At 43.7% G+C, this 23,406-nt stretch overlaps 1 protein-coding gene and 1 long non-coding RNA gene across 2 annotated transcripts; one reads left to right on the plus strand and one right to left on the minus strand.

The window, feature by feature from the left end:
• Positions 1–6,388: 6,388 nt before the first annotated feature.
• On the plus strand, positions 6,389–11,471 carry Cdkn2b (cyclin dependent kinase inhibitor 2B). The gene is made up of 2 exons (XM_021160411.3): positions 6,389–7,212; positions 10,463–11,471. Exons 1-2 carry the CDS (start codon positions 6,799–6,801, stop codon positions 10,721–10,723), a joined length of 675 nt encoding a protein of 224 aa, XP_021016070.3. The 5' UTR covers positions 6,389–6,798; the 3' UTR covers positions 10,724–11,471.
• On the minus strand, positions 7,171–22,924 carry LOC110292823 (uncharacterized). Its single transcript, XR_015047355.1, has 3 exons — positions 22,567–22,924; positions 21,049–21,206; positions 7,171–7,361 (listed from the first exon to the last, which is right to left on the minus strand). It is a non-coding gene; the product is annotated as an uncharacterized LOC110292823 (long non-coding RNA).
• Between the last annotated feature and the right edge of the window lie 482 nt (positions 22,925–23,406).

Here is a 23,406-nt window from a genome sequence, read left to right on the forward strand (position 1 = left end):
ATAAAATGGAAATTTAAAAGAACCTGAAAACAGGCCACTGAAATATTTTCTGACAAAGTATTGACTAAAATAGAAGGGCTATTTTCCATTGCTCTTCTGTTTTCACACAACCCTAGAATATCACCTTCCAAACAGTTCAGGAAACAGCTAATATGCACTTCAGTGGTATGTATGTTCCACAGTGACTGCTACAGTCATGTTGGATCAGGAGGTCAGAGATCCGAGGGAGGTCACACTATGGCCACTAATATTCTCCTACATTCTTTCACAACGCTGCAGAGAATCCAAACTTCTGAAATTCAGACCAGTTCCTTTCTGGTTAGTTTCAGATCAAACAATCCATTAAGAAGCCCACACAAGCTGGACAGTGGTAATATACACCTTTAATCCCAGCACTCAGAGGCAGAGGCAGGAGAATCTGGAGTTCAGAGTGACGTCATGAGAATATTCTTTCCCCAACTGCAGTCTACCTATGGTTTTGCCACTCCAATAGGGAATGAGGGAACATAATGTGGTGGTTTTCTAATTCTAGGATCCATTCTATGCTAGGTCCCACATTCTAGAAAGACTCCCCATTCCACAAGTGTAATTTAAACTGTGCAGTCAGTTTTGACATTAAAATTGTCCCAAATTATGCCAGTTGAAAAGCTCATCACCATCAGAGAGACAGTGTCCTAAAAGAGACATGATCAACACGTGTTTGGAGATGCAGTAACACTGTGAATGCAAGGCAGGCCTTAAATCAAAGCAATCCTCCTGCCTCAGCCTCCTGAGTTCTGTGATTTCAAGGGTGAACTACCAGGGCTGCCTAATACTTCTTTGTTAATTTTTGAGTATTAATTTAAAAGCTGTGTGCCAAAAGACAAATCCCGAATTTGTTTCGTACACTTTTGCTAACTCTTGATTTTTAGTCTGACACTTTCGCTTTAGCATTGTCTCGATTGAAGACCACATCAAAGGTTCTGAGATTACAGTATCAGGGTTAAAATCCTAAAGCTGCTGTCATCATAATGATACTGAGCTCTGGCTTGCTGTGCTCTGCTCCAAGCTTTCGCTTCAACTGTGTGTCTTGGTTTGTACAGACATCTAGGCTTCTCACTACTAAATGCTTGAGTATCCCTCTAACCGGCAAATGACAAAATCAAAAGAATTTAATTCTGTCTTCATGTTGGTAGCAGGTCCTACTTGATGAAAGCTTCATAAGGTATTAAGATCCTGGTTTCATTATTTATTTATATAACACAAATATTTTAATGATTTTATATGGATATTTATCTGGATATATTGATATTTATTTTTTATAAGCCAATTCTAACCTGTCTTACTCTAAGTATAGCACACAGGGGCATTAAATAATAAGTTAACATTTTTACTTGTCTTTTACATGTATTAATTTGGGGGGAAGAAGGAAGTATGTGCCGTGCTTGTAGGAGCTGATTTTCTCTTTCCATCATGTGGATGTAGAGACCAAACTTGGGCGGTGAGGCTGGCTGGCAAACGCCCATACCTATGAGCCATCCCTCAGGCCCAATCATGTTCTTTCTTCAAGTATGGCTTTACATATCTGTGCTGTGATTAATTTTACAACAGACATCACTGTCCAAACTAGAGTATAAACGCCAAGGAACGGTGCTGTGTTTTGGCTTGGCTGGGGTTTTGTCATCTTCTGTCACTGATGTGTTTTAAAGACTTAGAAGGGTGTCTGGGACATAATGGCACTTTATAAATACTTGATGGTGACCATTAGGTGAAATAAATAAACCAGTGCAGACCTGTGTCCCAAAAGGCTCCACCGCAGGTGAACTCACTTTAAATACGCTCACTTTAAAGAATGAGCTTCACTCATTCTAAGCTTCATGCTAAAACATGATGTGACAAAATTAGGAAACAAATTGTTGCATGTTTGAGTACGATAAACCCTGTGTGCACAGCAAAAAGAGTTCAGGTCTGCCTGACGCCGACTCTGAGTGACACTGGGCTGTGTAGAAAGAATGGTCTAACTGCTAAGAGGGACAATGCAGGTGTCCCATAAAGGTAGAGAATTCCTGACTTTAATAAATAATTTCTTTGATTACATCTCTCACTACCAATATATTACTTAAGCATGGTCTCTCAAAGACAGGCATGTTATGGAGCATTTTGGATATTGATTCAATGCATTTTTTTTCTGGTTGTAGCAATCATTTTGAGACCACACCTGCCCAAAGGTCTATGCTACTAAACTGCTAACAACCTCCTGGATGTTCATGTAGATGAAATTATATATAACCATCCTGAGTTAAAAAAAACAATTAAGTTTTGCATTTAAATACACAGACCAAGACATATAATGTCCAAACTTGAAACAAAAGTGCTCCACCAGCATTCTACTTGTAGATTTTAAGTATTATTTCCTACTAAAAAGACCCAGCACTCCTCAGATAAATTGTTCATAATACAACATGAAATGTGCAGAATAACACTAGAACACACTGTCATACCAAAAATCAAGGATTTTAAGTAAGACTAGAGTCATGCCCAAAGAATTTAGGAACCAACTTACAGATGCCACTGACCAAAGATAGGGCGTACAGATCAACAAGAAGTCTACAGTATTGAAGCATACTGTTTAAATCTATATCAACAATCTTCAAACCAGCAATCATTTTTAGAATATGCAAGAGATAACTTAGTATCCTGAAAACTTACAAATGAACTTAAAAACACTTAGTGCCTGTCTTGACCTTCTGGTATGTAGATGACCAGGTACCGAAGAACATGTCCTCGTTAGTGCTGGTTCCCCCTGGAAATTAAGACGTCAAGTCAAGAGACCACTATCCCTCAACCCCCTAATCATATGGCAGGTTATCAGAGAAATCAGTGATGGTGATGCAGGCCTATAATCCCAGCCCTTCGGAGGCTGAGACGGGGCGGTAGAAAGTTGAAGAGCAGCCTGGGACTTACAGCAAGGCCAGACTGAGCAACTTTGTGAGACCTTCTCTTAAAAGTCCAGGACAAGAAGGGGGAGGGGAGAAGCAAAGAACACGGCCCCACAAAAGACACAAAATGGGACGTAGTGTGAATCCTGGAATAAGAATTACCCATTAATGGACTAGAGAAAGATCAAGCCTCCTGAAAAGGAGCTGGGTTGTATATAATTTGAAAACGCCTCCAGAAATTATTTTGCATTTCTTTCTCTCCTCATTTGGAAATACTGTACTAGAACACAGAAACTGCAAGCACTGGTACATCACTACTCCTCATGGCCACTTACCTACTTCTAGTTACATTTTATGTGAGTCCATATCTAGTGGCATGAACTAGGACATAAATATCCTCTGTGATCTTCATTATGTACAACACTAGAAGTGATTGTACAGACTCCCTCCTCCTGACCTCCAAATTTAAAGCCAGTTGATCATTTGGTTTTTCTTTCTCCTTACTTAATGAGTCCTCCACTTGGCCGAGGTACAGATAACACACGTCTGTTGGAACTGCCTTCCACCCTGATTCGTCTCTCGCTGGGTCTGGTTCATTCTGGAACCACCTGAGCTCCAGAAACACATCAAATGCTTAGTTATCTCACACTCTGATGTCAAAGATAAACGTAGTGTCATGTCAGTATTACACATGAAATAGCATCAGTCAAGTCTATTATGGGTTGGTATCGTGTGATCTACCTGGGGAAAAGAGCGTAGTGTAGAAAATAATTGCTTGCCATTTTATTGCCTCTTTCCTTTTGAGACTACCACAGATGCTGCTACACACTACTTAGTGTAGAGAGCAGAGGCTCTGAAACCACGCAGCTAAGATCCTACCTCCAATGACTAGGGAGTATACAAGTTTCTTATTTCTCTCATTGTTTTCTCTTATCTGTAAAGTTATGATACCAGTGTACGTTCCGTAGGACCTTTACGGAGGTAGAATGCAATAGTATCTGTAAGGCACTCGGAACAGGAAATAGAATGCTTGTTTGTTTGTTTTCCTTCTTTCAAATATAGTGAATATTATTCCTTATGGAGATAATATTACAGAATACAATAATATCTGGAAAACAGGTTGAGCAGGTTGGTTTTTGTGGGGAAAGCCCATTGAGTTTCTTTATGGGTGTTTCCTGTTATTTTGTTTGTGATCTTTTAAAACAAGGCCTCACCCTGTAGTCCAGGCTGGTCTTAAACTTGCCACAATCCTCCTGTCACGGCTGGGATTACAGGTGGAGGCTGGTGGTGGAGGGGGCATTAAACCATCAAGGGGGCATTAAACCCTAGAAATGTTTGCTGAGGGTAAGGACCACCCAGACCAGCAGGACGGGTTGTCGCTGTCCTTGGTGCTGGTTACTGCGAATGCGCGCTTGGCGAGCAGTGCCCCTACCCCAAACACCTTCCCCTTAACTTGATGAGTAAAACTCCCATTTCTTCGTCATGGAAAAAATCTCAGTCATTCTGCTTATCGGCTTTCACCCCCATTTTACCATTATTTCCTTGTATTTCCTTCAAAGGAAAACAATTCTTTCACATTTTCTCATTTATAAACCGTTTTATCCCCAGAAACAGAAAGTATACAGAAGGTAGCTTAGAAATTGGTGCAAAGTACCTTTTACTTTCCAAGTTTCAGAGAAGTTCAAAGCTCACTGTTAGGTTACGCGAAGCAGTGTGATTGTGGTGAATATTTTAATGACGTCAGCACTTGCTGGAGATGCAGGCCCATGGCTTAGTATCCACAAGAGCCTGAGTTCAGTCACAAGTACTAAAAAGAAAGATAGATAGATAGATAGATAGATAGATAGATAGATAGATAGATAGAGCAAACTGATAATACCCCCAAATACCCAGTAAATATATCTTCAATAAAAATAGCACACTAAAATTTACCGTCATATTAAAAATTAGGGTTTAGGACATAGTCAATAGTCAGTGTAGGTATGTTGGACTACATTTAAAATTGCTGGATCCATTAGGAAAAAAATGGTCCCCACAACATCTTTACAAGTCAGACTACTGGATCTACAGAGATGGTTCGGTGGGTAAAAGTGTTTGTTGCATAAATATGGGAATCTGAGCTCAGATGACAGAATCTACATGAAAGACAGGCATTGTCCAAGACACAGTTGTAACCACAGTGATGGGGGAAGGGGAGAGCAGAGATAGAACCAGAGGATCCGGCCACCGGTCTACCTCAAGGTTCAAAGAAAGACCCTGCCTCAAAACAATAAGACAGAAAGTGGGAGTATGTGGCACTCCACTCGGCATCCTCATCTGTGCACACATAATAGGCTCATACACCACACACACACACACACACACACACACACACACACAGAGCCTACTGTGCTACATTTAAGTGTGAATTAAATCTCAGAGTAGCTGATTAAAAAAAATATCTTTTTTTGATTAAAAAAAACTGATTAAAATAAATATCCTAGAATCCATTTGCTTCATACTCATCAATATCAACCTGCTGGTGTAGTTCTTCCACTTGCTAGGAAAACACCAGTGTCCTTCCCTTCAGAAGCTCTGATTTCAACTACCCATCTCTCTTCCTCTGCCTCCCATTCTACCTGTGCACACTGGCAACCGTGAATGACAGACTCCCGAGGGGGGCGGGGGACACAAACAGTTTATAAACACGCTTCACCCAGAAGCAGACGTCTAGTCTTCTGCTGAGGACTAAGTGGAGTAGTCATAAGCAAATGGTCCTAGATGGGGAATCTGACACACATACTACCAGAAGAGGCGTTCTGACGTCAATAAGGCGCCTGGCTACCTTTAAGACCTCCTTCATAAGCGCTCTGAACCTGTTTTGTAATAAGAACTGCCCAGCCATTCCCACACAGCATCTCTGGGCCCAGAGTTGTTTGGCAACAGACATAATGTGTGCCTCTCTTCCTATTTCGCTGTAGCAACAGTTGTAACATTTAAAAACTTTAAAGCAGTGTGTTCCTTCACTCAGTCTCCCCTAGCAAGATTCGGGAGCCAGGCAGTACTTGATCTTTACATGTTCAGAGGAGGCTTTAATGACAGGTTCACCCTGTTTAATGACAGGCCCAGCACCACACCCGAGTTTTATTGTTTCATTATTCCTGCATAAATGCTCTTTATTACACATGATAACTAAAAATCAAATACTTGCTGAGGTGGGTTTAAACCAGTAAGAGGGCAAACTAAGATACACAGTACGCACTTGGAACTGGACCTTAGGGGCTTTGGGAGGAGGCCTGGTTAGTTATATACTGATTGTCTTTGGACTCACCTCTCAAGTAGGTGAGTACAGGCACACGTCCAGATATCTTAAATTCTTATCATCTACTTTTGTGTGTGTGATGTTACCTTTCTCTTAAAAAAAAAAAAAAAATGTAACTTCAGGATTACAACCAAAGCTCAAGGGGAAAAATGTAAAGACAGGCAAAACAGGATCCTTGGGACAATTTATTATTCTTCTGGCTGACTAAATAGGAAGGAAGACATTGTCAAGTGAAAACTGTTTGATCTGATGCTAAATGTGAAATACCGCCTAGAGATGAACTAGCCTTGCATGACAGATGTTATCATTTTCAGACAGCTTTAGAAAGTGGAAATTTTTCACCCTAAAGGCTTTCTTTCAGTCAGTCAATTGCAAAAGCGCGATTGATGCCTCCAAAGCGAAACCTGCAGGCCTGGGCTAAATAAAGACCTCTGCTCCGCCTGCTGAGTGCAGAGGCACAACTTTTTCAAAAATAGCCAACCGGCCACGGTAAGTTCCAGACTAGGAAGCGGAAAGTTCTGCGCAGGCGTCTAAGATCTTCCGACTCTCAGATACCACCCCACCCCGCCCATTTGTCTCATGACGTCACCAAATGTGGGGGTGGGGTTAGAGAGCAGGCGTGGTCTGAGGGGGCGGGGCCGGCGGCGGTGCAGAACGCTGCTGCTCAGTGCCTGCGAGCTCCCCACCCGGCGCGAGTCGTCTGTGCCCGCGGTGCGGTTCCCAGGCGCTAGCGCTCTAGCGTTCCCAGGACGCTCACCGAAGCTGCTGGGTCTCCAGAGGGGAGGAGCCGCTCAGAGACGAGGCTGTAGCAATCTCACCGCCGGCGAAGGACCATTTCTGCCACGGACCGGGGACAAGGATATGTTGGGCGGCAGCAGTGACGCGGGCCTGGCCACCGCCGCGGCGCGGGGGCAAGTGGAGACAGTGCGGCAGCTCCTGGAAGCCGGCGCAGATCCCAACGCCGTCAACCGCTTCGGGAGGCGCCCAATCCAGGTAGCGGGGTCCCCAGGCCTTACCGGCAGAGGGCGCACGAGCGCGGTGCCCTCCGCGGCTGTGAGTTGTGACTGGGCACCACCTGGGCAGCCCTCAGTGCTGGCTGTGTGCGGGCCCGACGGGAGACAGGTTTCGCAAGAGCAAAAATCCTGAAAAACAAAAACGATCGAAACATCCCTCAGCACTAGATTGGCTTTTTCTTCCTTTTTGCGACGCTGGGTCTGGTTCCGTACAAGCTGGGCAAGTGCGCTATCTGGGAGCAATATCTCCAGCCCCCGAATCTTTGCAAAGGTGGAAAAATATACCAGTATTTATTCTGCCATCTTACAGTCATAGAAAGAAGGCCAACACTCAGAGAGAGCAAAGTGGGAAAGGGAGGGTCAGATAGAGAGAAGGACAAGATAAAGATGAGATTGCCGGTTACATGGCCTAGATTCAGGGAATCCCACAGAATTGTAGTGCGTGGGGCGAGAGAGTTCACTGTGAACTTGTGAACAACGGTATGAATCCTTTTTTTCTTCTTCCTCATAAACTTAAGGATTTCTCCAACCCAGCACTTAATTCCTTGTATGCGGGCAGTAACAATGTGTAGTTAGTTTTTCACTGTTTAATGCGAACAGGCAAAGCCCTCCCAACTTGGGTCCTTTCTTTCGGAACGACAAAGAGGTTCCCTAAACATTCATTTAGGGACAAATTGAGATACATTTGTTCAGTGTTTACTAATCCTGCTGTAATTGGTATTTATTTCTTGAAGATCTAACTAACACAGTGCCTTTGTGCTCTCCTGCTGATTAATATAGTCGCCTTTTTCACTCACCTCACCGTCCGTCTCTGGGACTATGAAAATCAGCACTCTGGTTAATAGTCTGGTTTAGGAAAGGCACCATTTCTCTTCAGTTTTTATGAAAAAGGTGTTTAACAAAAGAATTTTTTAAAAGTTAAAAAAATAATTGTAAAGTGAGTATAAAAACCTTATAAAATTTTTTTTATTTATGGCTTTTACTAAAAACTTTTAAATCTTTTTGCGGCTGTAAAAACAGCCCTTACCTTGCTAAAAGAAAGAAAAAGATTATTGTGTTCCTTGAAGGAAGGAATATTTCTAATGTTAATATAATTTAAAACTGTCACATGACCACTGCCACTGTGTAAATTTCAAAGCACATAGGTCCACCAGAACCAGTGACTGTTTAAGACAGTTAGATACCAAAACCTGTTTTATTACTAACTTAAAATGTAGAAGCAAATGTTTGCACAGTGTACAACATACACAAATAGCTGCAATGGGGAGTGCATCTTCAAAACATTGTTGTTGGTTTTTCTTAATTATGCATTTTTTGATTTTAGGTAGGAGTCAAACTTTTTATACAGAAACAAAATCACCATTAAAATTTTTGTACAATATAAGTGAATGTTAATTTCATGTTACAGTGTATGTTCACTGGTTAAAATGTTATAAGAGGCTAAGTAATTTGTTTCCATAATGTTATATAAACTTAGAATGTGACAACTTTCTCCTGATCTCCTATGAGCAAATAAATGATCAGAGTACATACAGTGTGTGAGCACAGACATCCATGACATCGAAGGAGCAAAACCTTTTTAAAAACTGCCTTCTTGTTTTCTCAAAACAAACAAACAAACAAACAACCCATTATGTGGTGTCCTCATTTGCTTTCTGTTGCCGTGAGGAACACCAGGAGCAAAAGGAGCTTAGAGAGAAAGGGTTTTGATTGGCTTACATTTAATTGCTACAGTGCATTTCTGATGGAAGTCAAGGCTGGAACCAAAGCAGAGATCATGGAGAAACACTGCTTACTGGCTTGCTCAAGGCTCAAAGTCAACCATCTTCCAGGACATGTGGGACATACATCCGGAGTGGACTGGAACCCCCACACATACACATTTGTCATTAACCAAGAAAATGTTCCACAGATTTGTCCCACGGACCAATCTGGTGGAGGCTTTTTTCATCTGGGGTTCCTCTTCTCAAATTAATGTGTCAAACTAACCAATGCATATGGCTGGCCAGACCTAGAGGGTTAGAGGAAAACAATATGAAACTTTATATATAAAGCCTAGTTTCTGGTGTTCTGCCTGCAAGATAGGGCAAGGTTGGCACAAACTATGAGAGTAACCAACCAATAATGCCTGACTTAAGGCCCACTCCACAAGATGGAACTGACATTGCTGGAATGATCAAGGTCCAGAGACTATAGCTCAGCAAACTAGGGTAAAACCAAATAGTATTGTTCCAAAAAAGAAAAAAAAAAGTACCAATAAAATGACTTCTAACGTCATTCTGCTGTACTTAGACATGTCCGGTCTTGCTCAGCCATCCTCAGAGAAGCTTCCTTCTACAGCACATGTGAACAGATACAGAACCCACAGCCAGACAATATGAGAGACCTTGGAACACTCGGGCTTAAGTGGGTGTCTCCATCACCTCCCTCCCCCACAGGGCTAAGGGAACCCTGCAGAAGAGAAGGTAGAAAAAGTGTTAGAGCCAGAGGGGATGGGGGACACCAGGAAACAAGATCCTCTGAATGATCAAAGCTCTTAACTCAGAGACTAAGGCGGTCTGCATCTCTGTCTGCACCTACACCTCCAACCTGCACTGGATCCTTTGTGCATTATACTATGGCTCCCAGTTTAATGTTTTTATAGAACTCCCGAGTGTGTGAAAGAGTGGGTCTCTTGAGTCCGGTACCTTCTCTTGTGCTTTTTTTCCCTCTGTTTTGTTCAATTCCAATGTATTAGTTTTTGTCTTGTCTTATATTGTATGCTATCACTTAGAAGCCAGATTGTTCTCTAGCAAGGGAACCGATCCGATCCGATGAGAAGGGAGATGGGGAGGAGCTGGGAGTGTAACAAGGGGATATCATAAGCAGAATTTATGTGAGGGGAAAAGTCGATTTTCAGGAAAAGGGTAAAATAAAGTATTTTTTATAAAGTTCAGACTAAGCTAATAAATCACTTAACGAAATAAGTCTCTGTTGTCCAACATTTCATATAAGAAATAAGCCATTTTTCCGCCCTTTCTTATTGCTTCACCTGTGGAGAATAAAATGGAATCTATGCTGAGTTCAGCCTAGGCTATCATGGGTGGGAAATGGATTGAGTAAGCAAATGGGAAATCAGACACCTGAAGCTTGCAAGCACCTTTGCTGCCTCCCACCCCCACCCCACCCCACTAGAAACGTCAGTATCAGTTTTGTAATGTCTGAGGCTCTCTATCTTCTTTTCCCCTCAGGTCATGATGATGGGCAGCGCCCAGGTGGCAGAACTGCTGCTGCTCCACGGAGCAGAACCCAACTGCGCCGACCCTGCCACCCTTACCAGACCTGTGCACGACGCAGCGCGGGAAGGCTTCCTGGACACGCTTGTTGTGCTGCACCGGGCAGGGGCGCGGCTGGACGTGTGTGACGCCTGGGGCCGCCTGCCGGTAGACTTGGCTGAAGAGCAGGGCCACCGTGACATTGCAAGGTATCTGCACGCTGCCACTGGAGATTGACTGCAGGTTCCCTCCGCCTTCTGCAAAGACTTCTTTCTCCCCAGCCCCACCTACGAAGACTGCAAGCATGAAGAGGACCTCCAGCGCCCAGCCTGCAGGCCTTCCAAAACTTGAACCCTACCCACTAAGGCAAAGCCAATCAGAAATAACTTCCTAAGCATTTTCTGCAGCTGGATCTGGTCCTGGAGCCTCACCTTGAAGCCATGGGGATCACCAAGGAGATTTAGTATTGTATGAAGTTCCCGGGCCCTCTACCTTTCAGGACGTGGTGTAAAATAGCAAGGGAAATTCTTGGATCTCCACAAGCTGCTGCTGCAGGGGAACTGGAGGCAGCTTGACTTTTGTTTGACATTTGGGTGGGCACAGTCAGTACCTTCCCCTGTGAACTGAAAATGCAGATGATCCACAGGCTAGAGGGGAAACCTGGAGCGTAGATGAAGTGGTTTTATGTACTGTCATGTGTGGGGATTCACCTGCAAAATGGCATTTATAGAAACTGAGAAGTCACCTCCAGCTCGACAAGGAAATAGTGAAATTGAAGACAATAAATCTCCACTAAACTGTGACCCACAATTGCCTTGATGGCTGGATTCTGACAGACTCGACGTCCACAAAGCCCAATGATGAATTGTAGTGGTAGCAGGTTACTCTATGCAAAATAGTTTAATAACCCCTTTAGAAATTTCCTACATTTGAGTTGCTCTTTAGTAACAGTGTATTTAAAGAAAAAAAAATTAAAGAAAAAAACAGCGGAAGTTCAACTTGGTTTTGTTTGGTTGGTATTTTGGTTGGTTGGTTGGTTGGTTGGTTGGGTTTTTTTCCCCTTCTTTCCTTTCTTCTCAAGGCAGTGCTTTCCTCTGTACCTAAAGCTAACCTAAAGCCAGGCTACCTCTGCTTTATTCTCCTAAGTACTGGGCTTTAGCCTGCACCCCTCCCCGAAATCCAGCTTCTCATGAAACCAACACACCTAGTTGCAAAACACTCCTTGCTTTTATCTTTAAGCTGTCTATTTCTCTGTTCCGTGCTCGTCTGCTTATCTAGTCAGTCACCTTGGGCTACTTCCCAAAGGTTACTAAAAGGAGACTGAGTATAGCATGAACTTACTGAAATCAAGTGATGACTTATGGGATGTATTGCTGTCTACTGAACAAATTATGGAAGCACTGGGGGGGAGGTTTCCAGTGTGGCTTGGCTCATTTTACATTGAAACAATTGTTACATCATTGTTTTAATAAAACATAAACAGTATAGGTAGACTCCAAGATGTGGAAAATTTGACATTAAAGTGTATTTGCAGGCTGGAGGGAGGTGACTCACAACTACCTATAACTCCAGTTTCAAGGAGAATTAAAATCTCTGCCTCTACAGAAACCTGTATTCTTGACACTTGTGCATACACACCCCCAAAACAAACTCACACACACACACACACACACACACACACACACACCTGCATGCACGCATGCACACACACACACAATTTTAAAAGAAAAAAAAATCTGGAGCCTGGAGAGATCTCCATGGTTAAGAGCCTTTGCTGTTCTTCAAAGTTTCCAGCAACCATAACAGGGCCACAGTATTATGACCTCCTCAGGCACCCATACATGGCATACACTCATATTTTCACACAAATATTTCAGAAGTTCCTGTATTTTCATGCACTTACCACTAACTCCCAAATGTTAAAAGATTCAAAAATGTTAACTGCTTGTCCTCTGTAATAAATCCAGAGGATGATTTCAGTCATTTTTCTTTAAAATCTGCTTTCTTATAGTAAAACATAAGACTTACCCTTTATGTCTCTAGGTGTCAAATCTAGTGAATACTCATCTAAAACAGAGGGGAGGAACTCGGAGAGCAGCTTGAGAGGAGAGTGAGCTGCCTCCGCACTAAACACACAAAACTTCCTGATCTACTCCTTAGCTCTCAAATCAATATATTCCCTAAGAAGATGAGTTGAGAAACAGTTCTTATCTTTTGGGGAAGGATGGCATATTTATGAATAAAGTTTACATTTACACTGGGCATGCTTTAAAACATATTTGTTCCTTTAACACTTAAGCCTTCCATTTTATGCAAAAGTAAGTCAACTTGGTGCCCAAATGTGGGGTATTTTGAAGTTTACAAATATTGAAACTTCCTTGGCTTGTGGCACAGGAGTCTGGCAAGTCTGGGGTGGGAGGGGGCACACTTGGAGAGTTTTGGTGCAGCATCTGAAATGTAGGTGGCCCAATGCTTATAAAGATAATTGTAAACAATTATTATCCAAGGAGGGGAAGCAAAACTCGTGATTGCAAATATCAATATCTATATATAGAAAATCAAGTTTAAGGGAATTTTAAGGGAATAAGAAGTTTCTACATGTATGCCAAGGATAGTCTACGTCTCCCCTTGCTGTTTGAATTATAAGGGAATAGGCATAATCATGTCATATCCATGTCATGTGCACTTGAAGAGTATAAAATGGTAGGATTCCTGAACACAGTAAGGAATGGCTGAATCAAGCTAATTAGCACATTCATCACCTCAGACGCCACTATGCCACTATGCAAAGTGGCAGGTCACAAGTCCTTCCATATGCGTTAGTCTCTGAAACTCACCAAAGCAGACATTTAAAAGGTAGTTCCAAAGACAGAAGGAAGATGGGAGGCACGTCACAAAACTTCACGCCAGAAAATGTTTGCTTTTGTCTTTAATTCTAGTAAGTAGTAGAGTGTGTAGATATGCTGATTTTAACAGGGCCACAACACAAAACTCCCGATGCTCTTATCACAATGACTACACTTTTGTGGCCACTGTACCATCCTGTACCAAATCATGAATGATACATGGGTAAACAGATATTTTCCTAAAGTGCAGAAAAACATGATCTCCTTTACCTTCTAGGGGTGGCTACTCTCACATAAAATCTTGAAAATACAGATACCGTATCCAACATGTTTTTTTTCCTGGAACTCATTCTGTAGACCAGGATGGCCTCGAACTCAGAAATCTGCCCGCCTCTGCCAAGTGCTGGGATTAAAGGCGTATGCCACCACTGCCCAGCTCCAACACACTTTTTACTCCCCAAAGAAACTCAAAACTCAAAATTACTGGAGCAAAGCTTCCACCTCTACCTAGGCAGACTGACTCTCAGCACTCCTGCAGCCTGCTGCCAGCACGCCTTCTGCGGCCAGCGGCAAGAGACTCCTCCCACTCCTCCTCTTAGCCAGGGCTCTGAGTCCCCTTTAACTCTTTCCTTCCCAGCCTTTCGGCTATTAAAAACAATGAGTTCCTGAAATTCGCAGGCAAATGGATGGTACTAGGAAATATTATCCTGAGTGAGGTAACCCAGTTACAAAAGAACACACGTGGTATGCATTCACTGATAAGTGGTTATTAGCTCATAAGCTCAGAATACCCAACATAAACTCGCAGACCATATGAAGCCCAAATAGAAGGAAGACCAAAGTGTGGATGCTTCAGTCCTACTTAGGAGGGAGAACAAAATACTCATGGGAGGTAAAGAAGAGGGAAGGACCTGGGAGGGAGAAGGGGGGAAAGAAAAGGGGGCAGGATCAGGTGTGGGAGGACATACGTGGGAAGTCCCGAGGGTCGGCAATTGAATGGAGGTGTGTAGCTGTGGGGGTTAGGGAACTGGGGGTAGCCACTAGAAAGTTCCAGCTTTCCCTTCTAGTCCATCTTTTGTCTCAGCCACTGACCTACAGAATCGATTTCTACAGGGGACCCCCTGAGGCCACACTGAGCCTCACACTGGGTGATTTTCATTATCTTCTGGCCCCTCCGTTCCCCTCTGCATAATTATTCTACTCCTGGTAGCTTGCGTGCAGGAGCCCCTCCTCCCATCCCAACTGCACTCTCCGAAAAAAGACTCCATCTTTTGGTAGAACCTGCTGCTTCTAGCTCTTTCCCATTGCCCCTCAGCCTCTCCTCTATTTCTTTGTGTCACTCATCAACCCATAGAAGTGCTCTACCAGGAGACCCCACAGTTACCGCACTTGCCTAAGATCTCAGAGTGGACAACAGCAGCCAAAGAAGGGAACACTCACCCAACAAGGATGAGACCAGATTTGTATACCAAAAAACCACCTCAAACACAACTCCAGCTGACTAGATACAAGCAGAAAAGTGCATCCAAGATAATCTGCCTCCTCCAGAAGCCAGTCATCACTGCACTAGACCCTGAGAAGGTCAGGTTAGCTGAAGCATAAGGATCTCAAAATAGCAATTATGAATACAGTCAAAGACCTTCAGGAGGGTGTGAATAAATGCCTCAATGGAGACTGAAAGACACAAACAGTTGAGTGAAGTAAGGAAAATATTTCAAGACACTAAAATAGAAATGGAATCACTAAAGAAAATCCAAATTAAAAATGAAAAATATTAGGATGTGAAACAACAACAACAACAACAAAAAACCTCAGATATTTCTTAGGTGAAGAATAAATTATTGCTCAGGCCATGAAATAGAACTCAAACCTGACACTATTAAAGTGGCCAAGAACCTAAAAACTACAATTGGTCATGACCTAGTCATCTACCTACTACCATTACTCTGCTAAAGGAGCAGAGCAATGAAGTGACTCCTAACCACAGACACTGCTACTCCTCTAGGTCAACGGCTCACTTGCCCACAGCAGAGAAGCATCTTCTTGCTAACGGAGTTCCACAACTGAGCAATGTGCAGAGAGTGAGAGACTTTGAGGTACCCAGTCCTAAATGGGATGTTTTTATCAAACCTCTTCCGGTCAGAGCTCAGGACACTGTGTGGAAGAGAGCCAGAGGGGAGTAGAAACTGTCTTCCAGACCCCAAAGGACTGGTGTACCTATGATCTTACAGAAACGGTGGCAGCATGCACACGTTTAAGAGCTAAAGGAATGAAGTGAGCACTGGGTCCCCTCCCTAAACACAAAGCTATCTGCAGTTGACACCCACTGTCATCAGCAAAATCAGTTTTCTCCAGTAGTCTCTCTGGGTGTATCAACCACATTTTCCAGGGTAAGCTCCATGAGAAGTTGGCCAGTTTGCATTGGTTGCTTGTTTCACTGGTCTTTCCCTTGCCTGTTTTGATTTTTGTTGGGGTAGGGGGAACCTGGGGTTGTTTTTGCTTTTGTTGCGCGTTTTTTGTTTGTTTCTGAGAGACAGAAAACAAAAGTTGGACAGGTAGGGAAGTGGACAGGCTCTGGGAGAAAGCATGATCAAAATGTACCGTAAGAAAAATATTCTTGAGCAAAGATTATGGAGCGCTCATTTTCATACTGGGCTGTAAGAATGAAAACTATAATTCTAATTAACACTTAAATAACCAATAGTACCTAAAATGGAATTTTTAGGGTTTTATTATTTAAAATAGCTACAAGGAAAAAAATCACACAGGTGATAACTTAAACCTCCCACTTGATTTATAAAATCCCTTAGCTTCTCCTTCATTCCTTTCGGTTTAAAATATTTGAATTTGCAAGTTTGAGGAGACTGACTGGTATTTCATTCTGAATTTAAAGAAATAGATTATTTTCGGTGTCATGATTTCAGTAAAGCCAACATACACACATTTAATAATTCTCCATTGCTCTTCACAGGAAAAATGTTAAAGTTATAGACGATAGTTAATAGAGTTTAACTGCCTTTGTAATGAAAGATAAGCTAATTTCCTTTTACAGTCTCCCAGAAGCTGGTAGTTTTTATGGCAGGTTATAAGCTTCACAATGGCCAATGCTTAGTCACTCTAAAAAGGATAAAGCAGTGGGATTAAATATCCACAAATGTTACAGGACACTCTGACGCAGTCACAGTCATGTGAATGGCAGAGTCAATGTCCCCAAATATAATGAGGTGTGTGCATGTGGGTATCTAGCCACATCCACAGCCTGACTTGCTGGGTACACTCCCATTATTAGCATAACTACTATTTAATTTATGAAAACTCAAGTTGTTACTTGGTGTCATTTCAGCATTCAGTTACTGCTATTGATGATTTGATGGACAGACTCTCATAAATGTTAAAAGCTAAGATAATTTCAAATTTAGAAATTACCTGAAGAAACAATAGCAACTGAACCTCAACATTTTCAATGCATTCTCCCATTCTACTTGTAACCCCTGAAGAGAGAAGGAAAGAGGGGGCGGGAAGAAAAGCCAGGCATTGCTTCACATTATTCATTTACCCACTGGCTTACTGTATGGCTAGTAAGTCACATGGCTCTAATAAGTCTCAATTTCTGTCAGGTGTGAATATGGAAACTGTATCAGGTCCTTTCTGCAATCCTATCATCACTAGAGTTCGATGCGTCTCGAATCTCTCCATAGCTGACAGTGATGTCTGTCTGTCCGTCTGTCTGTGTATATAAGTAGGTAAATCTGTGTTTTTTGTGAGTATTCTGTGGCCCTGGGGCAGAGAATCCTTTATAATATTACATATCTGTTCATGGAGAATCCTACCCTGAGCCACCCATGTGCTGCTGTTCACGGAAAAAACTAACAGACAAGCCAGAAGAAAGCTAGTAAGATAGAAATACTTGGCTTAGTTTTTAAAGTGTTTCTCAATTCATCTTAGTTCAGATTTTTCTGTTGTCCTTTCTGTTTTTCTCCTGTTACTCAGACCTAGTTTCTTGTAGTCAACTAGGCAGGCAAGTTGAATATAGAAAACAATGTGGGAGTTAGCCATGCTAAGTTAATGTAAGGACACTGAAAATGTCATTTTTTAGCTGGGCGTGGTGGCGCACGCCTTTAATCCCAGCACTCGGGAGGCAGAGGCAGGCGGATTTCTGAGTTCGAGGCCAGCCTGGTCTACAAAGTGAGTTCCAGGATAGCCAGGGCTATACAAAGAAACCCTGTCTCAAAAAAACCAAACCAAAAAAAAAAAAAAAGAAGAAGAAGAAAATGTCATTTTTTGTGTGACCACATATCAAGGCTTTCTGATGTGTTTGTGTAAGAATTCAGACAGTGAGAAAAAGGGAAGTTGGAACAGATTCCATACTCCTATCTTTTTACAAATCTGTCTCCTTGCTCTTCCAGAAAACTGTGTCTTTCTGGGGACTTCATTCTCTTCTGCCCCAGTTAAGTAAGTACTATCCAACAAGCAACAGCGCTGGGCGGGGCAGTGCCTTATTGGGACTTGCAATAGCTGTCAGTGGACTCCCAAACCAGAGGGCAATGGGAAAGGTTTCTGCATCTTCCTGAGAGATGTAATACTGTTAAATTCGGTTTTGTTGTTTCTAAGTAGAAAATAACTTCACTGTATGCTTCATATAAAATATGGTGAGAAGAGATAATACAAAAATATTAAGCAGTCACAATGTAGTCCACTCATAAATACAAGGACAGGGTAATGTGTTACTGGCAACAGTTTTTTAGGATTTGGGCTTTTTGGGTTTTGGGGTTTTGTTTGTTTGTTTGTTTCTCCCAAGACTGGGGAGGAGCTGTGTAGTCAGGGGCTCCCTGCTTCATTATAGATTAGGATGCTCTTTCCCTTTTCCTTCTACACAGAGGAGCTCCTCACGGTTTCCCCTGCCCACACACCTCCCGGAGTCAGAAGCTATACCCAGGCCTGAAAACTGTCTGGTCATACCCTATTACCACCCTAGTCTCTGGACAGCCACCGATATTGAGAGTTATCACAACAAGCCTACTCCAGGATTTGCAGTGGCTTTTGGTCTGTTTAAATCCTAAAGTAAACAGAAAAAAATGAGTGTTGTCTTCTTTCTAGGAAAAAAATTAAATGATATTCTCTTCTACCTTCAAATATTTAGTATATTTAGACCATGATGGTGTTGGACCCATTAGTTACTGAAAAGCAACAGATATGTATGAATATACATATATATCATATTTTTCATACATGAGCTTTAAGACGAGACTTGTTGATTCAAATTTTATATAAAATAAATATACACGACCATCTAACATGTAATTTCCTATACTTCTGGAAAGCAACTTCAAAACACTGAAAAGAATTAATATTTACTAATCAGCTCTACATTTACTAAATGATAATTTTTCTGTGGTGGTTACTATACTGTTGATGGCAAACTTTGAAACAGTTCAGAAAAACAGCAAATATTTAATAAATATCTGAGACTTTTTAAACTATTTTTAATATCCAAAGGTAGCAGTTTACTCAAAATATTTAAGTATCATTCCAGACACTAACTATATTTTATATATATGTGTGTGTGTTTACATATATACTTATATATAAACACATATAATATATATTTATTATATATCTAGAACTCATATATATATACTATATATGTGTGTGTGTGTGTGTGTGTGTGTGTGTGAATGTGTATAATTGTAAACATACCTACCTCAACACATTTAAAATACAAGTAGGATCACACTCATAGTACCGACTCCCTCCTGCTAGCACGAGCTCTCTGACAGCCCCCCAACCCCCCCTCCCCGCCCACATATACAGATGCACTTCCATTTTCACAGCTTCACAGTTTTGTATTTGTGGCTGAGTCCTGATTTGGTGGATGAGTCATGGTTTTTAGAAAACATGGTGTCACTAATGCATCAAGTTTCAGGTCTATTCCCTTTTCTTTTGCTACTGTATACTATCATAAAGAACCCTTTCTCCACATTTCCATGATCCAGAGAGAAATAAATTGAAGTGAAATTTCTGCAGCAAAAGGAGCAGCTATATCTATATATGTGGGTATAAAGAGAATTGTGCAAAGAAAAGTCTTAGCTCACAAGTTTTCTTTATACACATATACTTTCCCATGCTTACAGAAATGTATGTATATACTTATAAAACATATTTTTCATACATGAGCTTTGCGACTAGACTTGTTGATTCGAAACTTATATAAAATATATAAACATACACGACCATTTAACATGCAGTTTCCTATACTTCCATATGCTGTCTGTAAGTATAATATGTATGGGTATATATTTTCACCCGAATCTAAGGGTACCATTGTAAATCATTTCCAAAATACCTGCAGTGAGTTCTAATAGCATCCAGAAAGACTGCGCCCAGACGACACTGTCACCCTTTCTCTCTCCACCACTTACAGCTACATACCATTGCTTCTGCTTACATTATCTTACTGCCATTATCTTTTCAGTTACTCTTTGGCCATTTGTATATAACATAATTTATATGCTTTGCAGATCTTTTTGCATCTTAAATCTCCATCTTTGGGGGGATTTAAAAGCATAATAAGAAAGATTTTTCAGCTTTGGGTGGTTTTGTTTTATAATATTTGGTGTGAGTATACGTGTATGCAAGTGTGTAAGGGCCCACGTGGGGAGATCAGAAAACAGCCCTTAAGGTTGGTTGTCTTTTACCTTATTTGCTGATCTATATGTCAAGCTAACAGACCCTCAGGAGATTCTCCTGTCTCCACCTACCACCCAGCTGTTGAAACTGGGATTATAGAGGCAGACTACTACGGCCCAGTTTGAGCTCTGGGTATTCAAACTTGGGCACTCATGTGTGTACAGCAAGTGCTTTTATCCATCGAATCATCTCAGCCCTGTTGTGGATGTTTTAAAACATGGTCTCCCAGGCTGGCTTCAAATTCATATTCTCCCTGCCTTGGCCTCTACAGTACAGGTATTATAAATACATGCCCAGTTACTCCCCGGCCTCTTTTGTTTAACTGAATAGGTTCTACGAGGAGTGCATGTGTAATCATGTTCCTGTGTATAGATGGATGTGTGAGGGTCAAAGGTGAAGTCAAATGTCAGTCTCCCCCACTTTACATACTGAGGCACAATTTCTCACTTGAACCCAACTCACTGATTTGACCAGTCCAGCTAGCCACCTTGTTCTGGGAATCTCCTTTCTCCACCTGTATAGCAGTGGGATTACAAGGATCTGAATTCAGTCCCTGTGCTAGTGTGGCAAGTGCTTGATCCATGGAACCATCTCCCCAGCCAGCCCTGTGGTATCTTCTGTGTCATAGGGATTTGCATCTGAGTCCCTACAATGCGGATAAAAATCAGTAATAGAAGTTTGTCAATTACAGAGCTGAGATGCGGCTCAGTGATGGGAGTGTTTGCCTGGAATGCTAGTTCTATTTCTAGAACCCCTCAAAAAAGGAAAAGGCTCTCCCCCCACCCCCACCCCCCACCCCCCAGCCCCCTGCCCCAGATGAATATCTTCCTAACACTGTGTGGGGAGGAGAGGAATACTCCTCTCCCCACTACAGAATGAGTTTGCTAATCCAAAACAGAATACCATACCGTTGTTTTCTTTTCTAAAAGATACAACAAAACTGTCAGTTTTCTAGGCCACTGGAAGACAGCAAAGAAAAGTCCCAGCTGTCAATGATTCTGTTTGCAAAGTGACTCACAGATAACTCACTTTCAGTTGTCTCTGGCTCTTTCAGTTGTCTCTGGCTCTTGACAACAGAAAGAGGCCTCGGCACCTGGTAATTCAGTGATCATCGTGGGTGGGGTCTAGCCTGTACATGGGAAACCAAACAGTGTTCGAGACTTGAGCTCCTCCACCTGACTTGTCACCTGTAAAATAAAGACAAAAGTCTCAAAGGACAAAGGACAACTCTGAAGATAAAAGGGTGCTTCCAGCTTAAGTGAAAATACACATTCATTATCAGTTCATTAATTTTATTTTTGAAGAGCACATAGGCAAAAAGTCACAGAACTTTAACACCTTCGTGATTGTATTTACACAAAGATGAAAATGCGCAGTTACTTCTCATCCAAAAGATAGAGAATAGACATCAGGCAACAGGGAATGGACCGTAAAAGTCCAAATCTTCACATTTACATTCTTCAAAGAAGAGCTATAGTAGCTCTCTTACTCAAATGGCAGCCCTGGGAAGTGGGGAACTGCTTTCTGCCCAGATACCTGGAGGAGCAGCAGCTTTTTGACGAGGGAGAAAATTCCAGGTAGGGTAGCCCGAAGCCCCAGGGCCAACCACGGTATTTGGGAAATTCAAATTCTCTGTGAAGCTAACCCAAGGTATGCACTGGTTTGGGTTTTGTTTTAACCCTACACTGATACTCAGGGAGCCCTCAAAACTCATTTTATTTAGCGGATCCATTCTTCGATCCTAGATTTGAAAGGTTCCACTGCAAAGTCACACACTAGGGGGAAAGAAGGAAAAGCAACAGCTGGCCCTGCCCTGAGGCTCTCAGTTGCAGCAAGGCCTTTGCTGGGTTAGTTTGGTTATTTCCAGGCCTTGCCATCTTCCTATGTCTAGTACTGGCATTTGGAATCCGCTCTATAAGACCCTGCCAGCTGTCACCCTGCTGTGGATTGCTACTTTACTGCAGCCAGACCACTAGGCCCGCGCTCGTAATGAAAGGCCACCAAGTCCCGGGGCCCCTAATCCAGGTTCCAAAAGCTAGCCTGGGTCCCACGTCATCTTGCACATCTGGGCCACCCAGACCAGCTAGGCTCCCGCCGGTGAACTTAGAACTGGTCCAGACGGATGGCCCTCTGTCCCGCGAGCACTGGACCCCAGGGCAGGCCTGCTACGGGGATCCTGGGCTTGACTTCCCGCTTTCTCAATCTCCGAGCTCCGGACCCGCGCGGAGCTAGGACTGACCAAGAGCGCTCCTTCTGTCCCCGGCCGGCGCTCCGATCAACTCGGCCCTCGGTTCAACCGCTCCTTTTTCTCCTTCCCCCACTTTTCCTGTTTCGCGGGGGCCGGGGTGGAGGCGGAGAAGGAGGCGAGGAGGCAGCGGAGAAGGGGGCAGCCGGGAGGGGGGAGGGGACCGGAGAAGGAGGCGACGCGGGGCGGGGAAAGAGGAAGAGCCGGGGATGCTCGCGCTTAAAACCGAAAATAAACAACGTCCTCGGGCTGCGGCCTCGTGTCTGCCCGACCGCGCGGGGGCCTGGCCGGGACACACTTACCGGTCCGCCGCGGCGTGCAGGCCCTGGTCCCGGGTACACGCAGCGGCTCTTCTCTGCGCGCTGTTCCCACCGGAGGAGCGCAGCGTACCGCTAAGGGTTCAAAACGCCCGCGCGCGTCCTGATTGGCGGGCCGGCCCATGGCAGGCCTCGCCGATCTTCTTATTTTCTGCTTTTTACAGCTGGACTCGGAGCAGGGGAAACCTCGCCGAGGGGCGTCAGGCGTAGACGGAGGGGAACGGGACCCGAAAGTTAACCGGAGCGAAAGCCGACCCGCGCAGGAGACGTTGCCGGCCGGCTGCGATAGGGCGCAGCTACAGCTAGGGGGCGGGCGGTGCGCACGCGTCCCGCGGCGCTGGCTGTCACCGCGATGGGTGGCGAGCGAAGCGAGCGGGATCCCGAGCGTGCCCTGCGCGGGAGGCAGCGGGACCCCGGATGCGGCAGGGCCCGCGCGCGCCTCCCCCTGGGCGCCTCTGGGAAGCTTTCCCGCGCGACTGGGGACCGCGCGCCTTGGGACTCGGGGGCGCGCCTGAGGGCGGAGATGGGCGTGGAGCAAAGATGGGCCGGGGGCGGCGCGTGGGTCTCGAGGTGCCTCCTCGCCGAATGGGCTGGGGGCGGCGCTTCTCACCTCGCTTGTCACCGTGAGGCCGCCGCTGAGAGAGTACAGCAGCGGGAGCATGGGTCGCAGGTTCTTGGTCACTGTGAGGATTCGGCGAGCGGGCCGCCCACTCCAAGAGAGGGTTTTCTTGGTGAAGTTCCTGCGATCCCGGAGACCCAGGTCAGCGAGCTGCGCTCTGGCTTTCGTGACCATGTTGTTGAGGCTAGAGAGGATCTTGAGAAGAG

Source organism: Mus caroli, unplaced genomic scaffold, assembly GCF_978045245.1.
Source record: "Mus caroli unplaced genomic scaffold, Mus_caroli_1 scaffold_6, whole genome shotgun sequence".
Classification (NCBI taxonomy): Eukaryota; Metazoa; Chordata; class Mammalia; order Rodentia; family Muridae; genus Mus; species Mus caroli.

Bases quoted from the DNA above. Each gene is read 5' to 3' on its own strand.
- Cdkn2b (XM_021160411.3), top strand. From the start codon at position 6,799: ATGACGTCACCAAATGTGGGGGTGGGGTTAGAGAGCAGGCGTGGTCTG. The intron at 7,213-10,462 runs GTAGCGGGGTCC...TTTTCCCCTCAG, and splicing joins TCGGGAGGCGCCCAATCCAG to GTCATGATGATGGGCAGCGC.